Genomic DNA, 13,962 nt, shown 5'->3' on the forward strand with positions numbered 1-13,962 from the left:
TCTACTTGCAAAACAACACTGTTGACTTTATTGGCTGGTAGTTATTATGATTTAGAGAAAGACTGCCATAAAAAGCACCCTGCAAAGTTTGCATTTGACTGAGGATACACCCATGAGGCATCTGCAAAATGCTCTGACAAAAACACCTCCATAGAGGGATGTAGTCATTAACCCCCATCTTTAAGCACTAGTTCCCCAAATTCAGCTGTTTAATGGTCTTTAGAGTCTGAAAATTCCTCAGAAATCCTTTTGAACCTTAACCCAGGGGTGCCTAAACCCCTAAACCCCTAAACCCCCCTGACGTGTGGCACGTCAGCCTCTGTCAGCCAAACACGTGCAGACCCATGCAGGTGGGAGCACCCGGCATTGCTGCCTCGCTCTGTCATCCCTCTGCCTCTCTTTGTCGTGGAGAGGGCCTGGCTCTGCAACCGTCCTCAGGGCTCAGCCGGCCTCACACGGAGTGCCGTGTTGCCCCTGGGTCCATGAGTCAGTGCACTTAGTTTCCCAAAGACGACATCAGCAAACTGTCTTTCAAATCCACCTTTTGTGTTCTTAGACGTGGATGTGCCACAGCTGCTGAAAATGCGTGCGCTGCGTGTCTCTGTGTCTTCTCTTCTGCTCAACGTTTTGTTGGACCGGGGACCGATTCCAAATTCTCTTATGCAGCAGCTGATAAAAAACACTGCAGTACAGAATAATTTCTGTAATAATATTTAATATAGGGTCCAATCTGAGTAGCCATGATGGGGGGAATCCCATGTGCGAGTAGTTACTCTCCTGCAGAGCACTGCAGCAAGAGGAGATTGATGAGGAACAGACTCTGGTCAGGCAGCAGAGGGATTTAGGTATGCGGGTCTCCTGCATTGCAGGTGACACGATAAAGTCACAGTCCAGGGCCTTGATCTCTGATTTTTCACAGGAGCCCTTGCTCAGGGGTGTCTCAGGGTCTGAATCCCGAGTGCAGAGACATCTCTTTTTAACCATAAACAGGGCACCTAGCTCTATATTGCTCTCTGTTCTTGCTGATGACTTTAAGCAGCTCTTTTCTCAGCCTAGTGGTTGTCCTGAGCCCATTCTGTAGGCAATTCTTGTTCCTAGGATACCCAGCCTCTTCTTGTGCATGACATGGAGATGCAAACCCTGCAAGTGATAGTACACTGTGCGGTTGGCTGTTGCAATGCCAAAGTGTCTCTTGTACAGCCCCAAGAACCTCATTCTAGTCTTGTTCAGATCAATATCACTCAAAAATATGGGACCAGCACTGAAGCATATTCCAGAAATATTAAGCACTGTGTTAAGTCAGTAAGAAAAACAACAGCCTAGGGCAGGAGCCCTGTACAAGCACAGTGATGCTGTAGTGCACATGTAATCAGTGTTACTGAGTATTTATGTCTGAGAAGTCTCATCCAGTTGCACACAGAAATGTCCAATTAGCAAAAATAGTTATGATAGATGTGCATCCACATGATGTATGAAAATCCTGACCTGTTTTTGTGTGCAAATCCTGAAATGTTTTTAAGTACTCTGCCTTTAGCAGGCAGTTGGTTTTTACACATTTTGTAGAGTTGATGCTGTGGTTTTTTTCTACCATGAGTATCCTTCATTGCTCTTACTGTCAGGCTTATACATTTCCTACATTAGAGCAACAGTTGGTTTAAAAATATTCAGACTGAAAACTTAAAGAAAAAATCCCATATTTAATTGTTAATGTGTAATTACATTCCAGGGACTTTAAATCCATACTTTGGGAGGCCTGAAAATCACCTAGCTGGAGTGAAGAGATGGCAACAGGTCACCAAACGGGTGCAGCCAGCAGCATCACTGCAGGAGGGGGGAGCCTGACCACCAAGCACATCAGTTTTCACAGCAGTTTCTGACTTGGTGAGGCATTCTATCAATATCCTAAGGCTGATCTTTAAGCAGCAGTTGGTTGAGTTGTAATCCGTACATCTGGAAACAGCTTGTGTATCACAGAGAATATGTGCAGAGGAGGCTGCTCCTATATTTGTGTCCCATGTGTTTGCTTTTATTTGATTTTGTATTTGGGTGGGAAAGGAAAAGAGGAAATTCTCTGACATTTTCACATGCTTTTTTTTTTTTTTTTTTAGTGACTCTGAGAAACAATTCAAACATCTTGTTTATTCAAATGATAGGCTGTGAAATGACCTGACATCTTTCCTGGGTGCAGTTTTGGGTATTCTCATAGAAAGTACCACATAATGACACTCAAATCTCTGACAAAATCTACTGCAATTGTCCTTCCAGTATCCTTGGGGGTTGGTTGATACCAAAGGCAAAGGAAGAAATTACAGATTCAGGTCTTCTTTTTTTTTTTTTTTTTTGCCATGTTTTTGCAAACTGGTAGATTGCAAGAAATCATTTTCTCTGCACAAAATACTCTGGTCCTAATCCTTTCTATTGCTCTGTGTTGCTGAAACAACCGAGAGTCAGACAACCTCCTTCTGTACCTCTTCAGTCTGGCCCTTGCATTTTCGTCCTGATTTTAATCCAAAACGCTTTAGGCCCTCTAAAAAACTACTACTGCTGCAAAGGATTTTATGGCCTGGCAAAATATCAGCATTGGTATCTTCTAAAACCACATATAAAAACTCACAGATCCTAAAGCTCTTAAAGACTATGGAAACAGAGTAATTAAAATCAAAACACTGGTGGTGATTAATTACGCCTGGATTAACAAAATGCCAGCTTTTGATAGTTGTCCTGGGGGTCAGGAGGAAATGAATCAGTACTGCCCTGCTGGAAGTGGCTCAGGCCACCGTGGTCCTCAAAGCCTGGAGGATGAGGCTGGGGTTGAAAATGGTTCCTATTTTCTCAGCTGGCAGGAGGAAGGAGCAGCAGCGGTGGCTGGCGGTGCCCCTGATGGATGGCTGTGGCGAACTGCGGGACGGGCACGGCAGGGGAACCCCGCACCTCCAGGCAGGCTGCAATGGAGGAGCTGGGCGAGAAAGGGTTTCAAAGCCTGCGTGAAGGGGAGGTATCAGCTGGACCAGCCAGGAGCCTGGGGAGGTCAGCAACAAAAGCAGAGCCGAGGCAGCAGTTCCTCCCACTGCACCGGGGCAGCGAGGCAGGCAGAGGGCAGCCACTTCCAGGGAAACACCAGGGCTCTGCCTCGGCGTTTTGAGGTCAAATACTTGTTTTCTTACTTTAAGGCTGCAGCATACCTAGAACAACGAGTTGCCCCAGACTCTGGACTATTTGGATTCCTCCAAACAAGTTGTCAAAGCTTCTCTTTGGATCTTATGGAGAAAATTGATGGTGCAAATGGTAAAATACACTAATTTTAAACCAGCAATCCCAAAACATTCAGTGACCTTCATGCTTGCATTACTGCTCGTGTAGCACCGTACTTATCACACTGTGGCCTGAACGTCTTGTTTCCCATAATAACTCAACACAGTGATATGTGGTCAGAGAGAAATATGACCCAGGACTGGCAGCAACTACAACACACAACCCTGGCACATAGCTCCTTTCCTACCTCATCCTTGGCAGCATCACTGGTCACACATGCTGGGTCGTTAGCCCCAGGGCTGCTGAAGCTGTTCCTTCACTTCTGAGCAGGTCCTCAGCTGATGCCAGTTCATAAAGCTCCATAAATGAAGCCTACTCACAACTGGAGCCAATTCCCCTGCATTGAACTAGGGGGTTATTGTTAATTAGGCTGAATAGATATTATGTGTCTGTTTGTATGTTGTTATTATTATTATTATTTATTATTTTAGATTATGGGAAAAAAAAAAAAAGCAAAAGTAAGAAACCCAAGAGTGCACTCAAGCCATGTAGAGCTTGGATTGCACAAGGCAAGACTGTGGGAATCACTGGCAGGGACAAGAACTGAGAGGAAGGGGCCCTGGGTTGCCTCCTCGGTGTTGCAGGGTCATAGACAAGGCTCTTCACACCGGCACATGGACTTTCCGCTTCTCCCCTGGGGTGCGATGCCTTCTAGTTCCCTTTGGGAGCAGAGCCCCCGGTGAGCTGCGTTTACGCCCCACCAACTACAGCCGGGTCCCGATGATGGGGTGTGGGGCGGTTCTAATGTAATGTAAATCATCAGCTGACAGAGGGGATTTAAAAACAATTTATTTTGTGGCTGGTACTTCAAAACACTTTACAAGTCATATCAAGAGGATTTTTTAAAATCTTTCTTTATGAGTTGCTTTCTTTTCCAGAATAGTATCCTTGGAAATGACCCACTGGTTAAAAACAAAACAATAATAAAGCCCTGTGAAGAACAGCAGTTTGAGTTTCCATGAATGTCATTGCCTTCAAAAGCCATCAGAGCCTGTGCTGTGTCTGGGCAGCACTGCAGAGAAGACAGAGCAGTTGGAAGAGAGGACTGGCAGCAATGAGGATACACAAAGATACCATCAAATGTTGTCCAGACTGCTGGTAAGTACATCTGTCTGTGCACCAGACTCAAAACAAACAGCGTGCAGTGAGACTTCAGGCCTTCGCTAGGCTGGGATGCTGCAGTTCGCAGCAACGAGGGGTAGCACAGCGCAGCCACACCGCAAGAGCGAAACCAGTGGGAAGAAAAAGCCACATAGTAAACAACCCACCCGAAAGCTCAGGGGCTCTAAGTTCAGACAGCTGCCTGTGCGTTTACCCTGCGTAGCTCTAGAGGATGGGCCTGCTGTTTGCACACAGATAGCTGCACCCCAGCTGTGCTGCTGGGTTTCGTTTTCCTCGCTGCCAGGCAGCATCCAGGAGCTGATGTCTGTAGACCTAGCGGACTTGAAGCTTGCTGCCGTGCCACTCTCATCGGACCAAACACGTAATTCTTAAAATGCCAGTGAGAAGTGACCTAGAGCCTTTGGCATGTCCTCAGGGAAGAATCAGCCATGGGAACTCACACGACCTTTCTTAAAACAGTTGCTGGAGAAGCTCACAGGGACATTATTCACAGACTGGTAGAGGGGCTTGCCATACAGGAGCTCAGGTGTTCCTCTGGCGTTACAAACTATGGGAGCTGGGCAGCCACTGAGAGGAGTGAAAAAGCAGACTTGGAGACTTGCAAACACCTGCCTGTCCCCAGCTTACCTACCCTCACCCTTGTACGGATGGGGGATGGTGCCAGCGTACCGCGAGGAATGGTAGTGCTGTTGTAAGTTTTGAAGGTACTTTCCAAGCTGCCTTCATACTTCTGCACATGGTCCTGTGATTTTATTAAATTCTTCTGATGTTGCTCCTGACCTAAGCTAACTGCTTTTCTATTGACATCAACTTTTGCCACTCCACTGTTCACCCCCAGGTTATTAATGCAGCATTAAACAATATTGTTCTGAGCCCTGATCTCTGGGGCACCTCATTATTAATCTCTTTCCCTACTAGAATTGGCCATTTATTCCATACCCATTCATAACCAGATTTTTATCCATGACAGGACTTTACCTCTCACTTTGTGGTTACCAAGTTTCCTTAACAGTTTCTTGTATGGGTGTTTATCAAAAGGCTTTTGAATGTCCAAATAAATTATATCCTCTGGTTGTCCTTTACCTGCTATTTTATTAACTCTTAGAAGTGTAAAAGGTCTGACTGGGAAGATTTATTCTTAAGGCAGCTATGTTACTTCTTTCCTTTCCTTGAGACTTGATATTTCCCCGCAGATTGTAAAATATTTAGAACAGCAAGCAGCTCTCTGGGTCCTGTGGCTAGAAACAGCACCGAATATGTTGTCAATGTTTAATTAAAAATAAAAGTGCATGTCATATACCAGTGACTTTCTAAACTACTTCCTTGTAATGAAGTTAAGCTAATAATGTAAAATTTCCATGAGCTCGCTCTGTCTGTGTAAATATTTACAGGGCCTTTATTGCTGCAGTACCAGATTTCCACATGCATTAATAGAGTTATCCTCGTAACACCTCTCTGATACAGGGCAGCTTTAATCCTGACTGACTGGTAAAGAATCAGGGCACACTGACATCTGGCACATAAAAACCAAGCTGCTGTACTTTGAGAATACAGGATAAGAGATAAAACACCTTTACCCACTTACAGATGCTGTATTCACACACAAAAAAAATAAAAATAAAAAAAAAAATGCAAGAATCATCACCATTGATAAATGCAATCAAAAAAGGCACAGCGCCCCGGCATCTCTTCCGAAGCTCTCTAAAAGCCAGAGCTCATTTTTCCCTTTGGAAAAACTGTAGAGCACTGCAGGTAGAGTCCAAGCTTTTCCTTTTCTCAGACTGTCTGTACTTGCAGGTTTTTGCTGGCTTTGCTAGTGACCATTTATTTTGGACTCACACCACACATTCAATGTTTCATTATGCATTTTTGTTCCAGCCAGAACTAATACAATTGGCTGCATCTCAGCTTGCTTCAAATATACAAGGGAGTGGGTTTCCTGAGAGGAAAGGAAGAAACAGCACTTAAAAAGAGAGAGAGAGAGGGGGGGGGAGATCTTGTTTAAAGTAAAGAGCATTATAAAGATTTTGCCATGTAAGAACACTTACTAAAGTCTACAAAATATGTATGTGCAAAGGCCTGCCTCTGGCCCTGTATCCCTGAGGAATGAGAGGCTTTCCACCCTGAGCTGAAGGCTGACAAGACCCCGGCAGAGCAGGGAATGACGGAGCGTTTGGACATGGAAGGGCCCTCACTGAATAGGCATGAGGACATGGACTTGTGTTTTTGAGGGACTTCGGGCCTCACGGCTGAGGCTGGGCTTTCCAAAAAAAGCTCCACTTCCACATAAACAGCCAGAACAGGTGGCCAGGAATTCAAAAGGTTATGAAGTCCTTTCAAAAAACAAAATTAACTCCAAAGCGTTGAAGGGGAGCAGTGTGACCGTGTAGCACTTCAGGAAGAACAAACTTCCCCAGCAGAAGCTCTGACAGATCCCAGCTCCCACAAACATGTTTCCAGTTGTGTTTTTTAACTGAGATCCCGAAGCTACCCATGCTTGAAAATATGGCACTCCTATTTTTTGGGCCTGGAGTCAACATCTGTCGGAGTTTAAGAAGCGTTTGGACTGTGCACTTAGTCACATGGTCTGAATTTTTGGGTTGACCTGTGTGGTGCCAGGAGTTGGACTCGATGATCCTTGTGGGTCCCTTCCAACTCAGGATATTCTATGATTCTATGATCTCTCGAGATGAACAGTGGGACCTGCTTGCAAATACCAGCTTGGGAGCCTGAAAACAAAGATGGCTGGGCTTTGCCTGGCCAAGTTCATGGCCTCCATCAGCCAGCCAGGCTGGGAGCCCAGGGGGACAGGAGCACAGGCACTAAACATGACCCCCTGCAGGGTTTCGATGCGGGCTCTTGACCATCCTGAAGCACAAGATTGGCCTCCGGGAGGGCTCTGGCTGCTGCAGCAGCAGAACGATTTCCTCTGGGAGCAGTCAATATATTGCCACGACCTTAATCTTATTTAGCGTGGTAGCATGGTTTTAATTTCTCCGCGTTTGATCCCTTGGCTTTAGGAATATCGATAGAAATAGGGGCTGTGAGGATCAAATCAAGCACAGCCTGCTGCACACTGAACAAAAAAGCCCCTTCGTCCCCACTCGCTCCGCAGGGACTCAGCTTTCCCAACCCCGCTGCCCAGATAAGAGGCTCGCACGTGCGCCCGAGTGGTGCCGAGCCCTGAAACGCTTTCGGGGCAGCGTCCTGCGAAAGCCTGGGGGCAGGAGCAGGGGGCACCTGCTCCCACACCTCCTGCCCGCCCTGCTCCGAGCAGCCGGCTCCCGCCGGGCCCACAGGGGCTGCTTGCCCAGCTCTTTTCGGGCGGCGCGTTTTAACCGGGCCGTGCCGAGCCGTGCCGCCCTAATCAGCGGCAGGCCCGGGCGCGGGGTAATTAGAACCATGGAAGCGGCTTTTTTCTGTCTTTTGAAATCCGGCTCCCGACATCAAAGCGCTCGGCGCAAGTCGTCCTCCAGAGGTCGGCTCCCATATCTAAATGAGCGATGTATTTCATGGTATCTGTCGGGAGCGATATAATGAAGAAAACCGGCTTTGAGATGAGGCATGATGTGGAAAACAGGTGGCCCGCTTTAATGTGCGCCGGGGGCAGCTGTTTTGCAGTCGGCTTTTGCTGCCGTAACCCGCGCAAGCACGGCCGGCCGGCGGCGGAGAGGCCGAGGGCAGGGGAAGGCTCCTTAAAAACCTCCTCAAGGAGCCGACAAACCCTCTCCTTCCGTCCCGCGGGCACGGCAGGACGGGGGGGGGGGGCTCACCCCCAAACCACCCGGGGGTGCAGGAGGACGGCCGAGCCTCCCCTCTCCCCAAGCTGGCCTCGACGGGGAGGACGGCGATGGCCGGCTGGATGCTATCGTCCGGTGGCCTCGGGGTGCCCGGGGGAGCCCGGTGGCCCCGGGGGAGCCCAATGGCCCCTCCCGAGAGGCCGGGTGGCCTCCGCACCGTGGAGGTCTGCCGCATGTCCGAGGCCGCGGCGAGGCAACCCGAGCCTCCCGCCGCCTGCGGGCGTGTTGGGGGGGGGGGGGGTCCCGATCAACACCGGGAGGGCTGCAGGTGGCCCAGCTTCTCTGGAAGCGCGTTTCACGGCGTTACGAACCCGCTTACTTGGCAGAAAAAAAAAAAAAAAAAAATCCACCCGTCCCGTTAAATCCCACTGACCGCAGGGCTGCGGAAAGCTGCGAAGAAGCCGCCCCGGCACGGCTGACCGGCAAAGCGCTGCTCCCGTTAGATAAGAGCAGAAACCATTAGAAAAAGGGGAAAAAAAAGGGAAAAAAAAAAAAAAAAGAAAAAAAAAATAACGGCAGCCCGGCCGGCGGCCCCCGGGGGCTGCAGGTGGCACCGCCCCGACGGGCGGAGCGAGGCCGGGGGCGGCGCGCAGCGGGCGCGGAGCAGCGCGGAGGCTGAGCCTCCGGGCCGATTTTTCTTTTTTCTTTTTTTGGATTGTGTGTGTGTGTGTGTGTGTGTGTGTGTCCCCGATGTGTATTACCTAAATGGCTCGGCCCTTTCCCTTCTTGGAAATGATTTCCCGCTCCCATTGTGGCGAGCTTTGCCTCGCCTGACTCTTTTACGGCTTTTCTCTTGCTGATGGACTTGCCTTTGTGGAAGTTTCTCGGGCTGATTGTATTTGTTAATTAGTTGCTAACAGCATCGTAATGTGGGCTTGATGGATAACCGTGTCATTAGCGCTCAGCCCTGCAATTCACATTTCCAGCGGGGCAGGGGCTACCCCCCGGCGAGGCCGTGATTTGTAGCTGCAGCCCCGGCCGTGTGCCGGGCCCTTTTGCCGCCGGAGGTGCCGGGAGGGAGCCGCGGCCCCTTTATTTTAGGGGGGGAAGAGGTGGGAAACGGGCGGCCCCTGGTGCGGGGGGGCCCCGCGCAGCCACGGCGGGGCGCAGCAGGAGCATCCCCCGCGTCCCGGCGCGATGCTCGGCGCCACGCCACGCGTGGGAAGGACCCGCAGCCCCCCAAAACCCCGACCCCGACCCCAACCCCAACCCCAGCCCGAGAAGCGGGGCCGCAGCCGCGGCTACCGTCGGGGGGTGCCGCCCGCCCGCTCCGCCCCGCTCCGCCCCGCTCCCCCCGGCGGCCCGCCCCGCTCCTTCCCCGCCGGGGGGCTCGGCCGAGCCTGGGAGATGTAGTCCCGGCTCCCGGGCTAGCCGGAGGCCGGCGGGGCTTCTCCGGGGGACTACGATTCCCAGGCCCCCCTGCAGCTCGGCCGGGCGGCTGGAAGGGGCCGGGCTGTCAATCAGGGAGCGTCAGCGGGGGGAGCGAGCCGGGGATCCCCCCCCCGCCCCCCCGCCCTCCTCCGGTCCCGCTAATAATAAGTGCTTGGGAGGCTTAAAAGCAGGGAGGCAAGTGTCATGCGGGAGCGCCGTAAGGGGGTGAGGTCCGGCTGAGCGCCCCGGCAAAACCGGGGAGGGGGGGGGGCCGGAAAAAAAAAAAAAAAAATAACAACCCCCGGAGCCGGTTCGCGGGGAAGGGGCGAGAGGAGGGAGACCCGAGAGGCTGGAGGAGCCGGCAGCGAGGTGGCGATGAGGCGCAGGAAGATCGCGGTGGCTGCCGGCTGCTGCCTCGCCTTCCTGCTGGGCACCCTGCTCAACGTGCTCTTCATCCCCGGCTCCGAGCACCCCCCCCCCCGCCGCCGCCCCGCGACGGGGCGCCCCCTTCCCCGCCGGGCCCCCCCCCGGAGCCGCCGGAGGAGGAGGAGGAGGCCGCTGCCGCCGCTGCCCTGGCTCGGCAGCTCCAGGAGCGCTACGAGGAGGTGCTGCGCTACCGGCAGCACCGGGGGGCGGCGGCGGCGGGGGGGCGCCGGGCGCTGCGGCCCCGGGAGCGGCGCCTGATGGACCTGGCCCCGCCGCGCTCCTCGGCGGAGCAGCCGCGGCCGGGGGCGCCTCGGAGCCGGGCGGCGGCGGCGGCGGGGCAGCCCCGGGGCCGAGCTTCGGGCGAGCTGTCGCTGGAGCCGCCGCTGCTGGGCTGTCGCGACATCCGCGACGTGAGCGGCGTGCAGTACCTGGGCTCCGGCTACACCAAGGCCGTGTACAAGGCGGTGCTCAACCGCTCGCTGGCCGTGGCGCTGAAGGCGGTGGATTTCGGCGGGCACGACGTCGCCCACTGCGTGCGGCAGTTCTCGGCGCTGGGGGACTGCTACCGGCTGGCCGCCTACAAGATCGTCAAGGAGATGATCCTGCTGCAGCGGCTGCGCCACGCCAACGTCCTGCAGGTAGGGCGCCCGCGGCCCCCCGCTCCTTCCCCGGGGGCGATCGGCCCCCGACGGGGCGCCCCCGAGCCGGGGCAGGGCGCGGGGACCGGCGCGGTCCCACCCCACCGACGGGTGTAGGGCCGACCCCGCTGCCGGCTTTCCTCCCTCTCGCTCTTCCCCGTGACTATCCTCTCCGGTGGGTGAGGGCTTCGGAAGGACGGGGAGGTGGAAGAGCGCTGGCCAGACGTGGGAATAAAAGGCCGCCGGGGAGGCAAGCCCGCTGCCTCCGGGAGGGGGTACCCCGACGGCGCCCGGCCGGGTCCTTGGGCTCCCGGCTGACACCGCTCCCCTTGCCCCAGACGCCGCGTAGTTGGGCTGGTAGGAGTCGGCGTGGAGCTCCGCGGGTCCATTCGGATGTAAATGCTGCCGTGGAAATTCCTCGTTGCGTTCCGCGTAGCGCGAAGGCTGCAGGAGGACAGAAAACGAGCGTTGGAGCAGGCGGTCTCGCAGTAGGCGCTTTTTGAACTGAATCGGGGAAAGGAGTTTTGTGTTTCTTCTTCAGCAGCAGCAGGAGTACCAGCTCCCCCACGAGAACTTCAGATCCCAGCGATCAAAGCTCTCGAGTTTCACATACTGCTCAAAGAGAGGGGAGTCGTGATTTACCCACGACAAGAAAATAGATATTATGCTTGCTTCCTTCCTTCCTTTTCCTTCCTTCCTTCCATTTCCATATGCTTTCCCCTGCGGTGCCAGCTCTAACCAGCGCATAAAGACAATAAGTCCATCTACAAAAAGCTGCGCTCCCAGTGAGGATGAGGTGTGCTCCTCTGTTGCTGTGATGAGTTTTGTCGGGTGCAGCCATCCTTACGGACTGAGTTGGTGGCAGGCGGTACGCCCCATCGTTGTAAAACCGAGGGGATTTTTCCCCGAAATTGTTCTCCTTGCTCAGTGCCAAGCGATTGGGGTCGAGCTGTGTGCGCTTTGAAACTCGCGGGTCATTTGGGTAGGCATCCGTGGCCACGCTGCGTTTTTTTCCGCGTCCTCCTCGGGGGTAAATCTCTGCTCTGGAGAGACTAATTTATAACTAGCTGCTGCTCCTTGCCCGTTGGACAGAAGGCGAGGTGCGGGGACCCGAAAAGGGGCGGCCGGGCCCTGCCGCAGGTGGGCTTGGAGCGGGGCTGCCGGAGGCGCCGGGGGGAGAAGCGCGCCCGGGCTCCGCGCTGGGAGAGCGCTGCAGCAGCGGGCAGCAATCCCGCGTGCTCGTTAATTAGGGCTTCATACTTACATGCCACCCCGTTTAAAAATAGATTACTCTTAAATCAGAAACACGTTTTTTTTTCGCTTTCGTTGCGATTTTGTCGTTTTTTTTTCTGTCCCCCCCCCGGCTCCATCAGCCTGAGCAGCAAGGCAGCGCGGCGGGGGCAAGCGGGGAGCCCCCTAAATCACCGACCTTTCCCCTGGCCATATCTCGCTGTAGGGCAGCCCGAGGTTGCTGCGGTGTGAGCCGGGGCTGGCTGTTTGAGAAGACGTTACCTTGGAAGGACGCTAAAAAAACTCAGGCGGGATCTGGGCACAGTTGGGGCAGCTTTCTGGGCCGGGAATAGGTCTCTGGTGGCATCCTGGAGAGGTAGAAGGGGAGGAAAATGGGCACCGACGAGCAGCGGGAAATCTGTTGATGATGGCTGTGTTCAAATCTGAAAGGCGACGGGACCTGCTGGCCTCAAGGCTGAAACTCTCCTTGTTTTCAGCCGACCTAGGGCCCTGTTTGGGGTTAGAAATCACTGTCGGGGTCTGCGGCTGAGGGAGAGAAAATGGGTTCAGAAGCCAAAACCATCTCACCCCCTCTATTCTGGCTTTTGACAAGGGCAAGCGCAGCCCGGGAGTTCACTGCCTTCACCCCTACCCCTGCGAGCCGCCCCCCGGCGGCTCCCCGCATCCCCAGGTACCAGCCAGATGTTCCCAACAGCTGGCAGGGGGCCGCCACCCCCAAGCCAGCCCGGTTCGGCTCGGCTCAGGGCAGGATGGGGACTGCTCCCTGCCTGCCCGCTGCCACCTGCTCGGGGGCCAGGGCTATTTGGGGGAATGTGTCGGTGAGTTTCTCGTGCTGGAAGGGAAGTTTCGTGTAGGTTCTGTCCGAGGAAAGGGGCTTTTCCTGTAAATCTCTGGCAGCTGACAGCCTGAAGTGTAGTTTGTAAGATAACAGACTTGTTCTTTACTGTCTCAGCAGTTCCCATTCTGGCCTGTCTCTTGTCAAAATCAGCTTTTTTTTTTTTTTTTTTTCTTTCCTTCAGCCATCCTTTTAAAACACTTGATTATTGTACGATATACGATAGAGGGGGGGGGGAAGAGCTCTTTCCAGAACGTACCACTACCTCCAGACAACATGTTGACATATCCACCGTGCCCTCCGCCTGGGGATGGAGCCAGATGTGTCAGCCCCAGCAGATGTGGTGAATCAAGTCCATCCAAAGGAAAAACGGCGAGAGGGAGAGTGGTTTCGCACCGGGCAGTGCCGATGCAGGGGCAGCTTGCCTTCCTCTCTGCTTCTACGTGCTCTGCTCTTCCCCAAAATCCCTCTCCCCTCCCGCTGAAGCATCCGTGCCCCGCTGCAGCCGCTGGGAAGCGCAGGTGCAGGCTGCGGTGGAAATGCATTTACCGGGGAGCAGGGAAGGGAGGGGTGTTCGTTAAGTTGATTTTCTAACGAAGGGCATTGGGGAAGAGGGGGAAGCGGGTCACTGATTTATTGTACCAGAGGATTTAGCGGCCCGCTAATTGCTTTGCAGTCGCTCCGTGTCAAACGCGGTGCCTGAGCTCTTCCTTTCCCCCCGTGCTGCGGTTTCTTTTCTCGCGAAGTTCAAATGCTGCTGCCCGGAGCCCGGCTTTCCGTGCGTTTAGTGCGAAAGATGATTTAGTGCGCTTTAATTCCTCCCTGCCCGTATTGGAGGAAGGCAAGAAAATCAAACCATTTGCAGTTAATTCCAAACAATGGGCGCGATTGTAAAGACACAAAGGCAGTGTTTGATTTGCTGTAATAATGTAATTATAGCCCCGGAGTATCAGAATTAAGGGTGCTGCCATTCATGGGCAGAAGCTATTCTTTGGAGGAATTCTTTCCTCCTTTGCATTGCTGAAGCAGAAGAGCAGGGAAGGAAGGTTTGAAACTGCAGACGTTTGGAAAAGTGCAAGCTTATTTTTTTGACAGCTATTTATCAGCACTTCTCGCGTAGGCTCGCAATGATTCATTTAGGAAGGAGTTACCACTTTCTTAAAAACAAACATAAAAGCTCAACGGAAAGTGCTGGCTTTGTCTGAAG

General features: G+C 53.3%; 2 protein-coding genes across 2 annotated transcripts in view; both read left to right on the forward strand.

Annotated features, from left to right (window-relative positions):
• BICRAL (BICRA like chromatin remodeling complex associated protein) overlaps positions 1–5,733 on the forward strand; it is a 277,400-nt gene extending 271,667 nt beyond the window's left edge. The window contains exons 23-24 of the mRNA XM_066993763.1: positions 1,727–1,881; positions 2,109–5,733. The gene's annotated coding sequence lies outside the window, so the exon portion shown is untranslated. The remainder of the gene's footprint in view (positions 1–1,726; positions 1,882–2,108) is intronic.
• A 4,028-nt stretch (positions 5,734–9,761) lies between these two features.
• The window catches only part of PKDCC (protein kinase domain containing, cytoplasmic), a 33,959-nt gene continuing 29,758 nt past the window's right edge, over positions 9,762–13,962 (forward strand). The window contains 2 exon segments of the mRNA XM_013174082.3: positions 9,762–10,076; positions 10,079–10,669. Coding sequence (XP_013029536.3) covers positions 9,981–10,076; positions 10,079–10,669 — 687 coding nt within the window. The 5' untranslated portion in view covers positions 9,762–9,980.

Source organism: Anser cygnoides, chromosome 3 (genome assembly GCF_040182565.1).
Source record: "Anser cygnoides isolate HZ-2024a breed goose chromosome 3, Taihu_goose_T2T_genome, whole genome shotgun sequence".
NCBI lineage: Eukaryota > Metazoa > Chordata > Aves > Anseriformes > Anatidae > Anser > Anser cygnoides.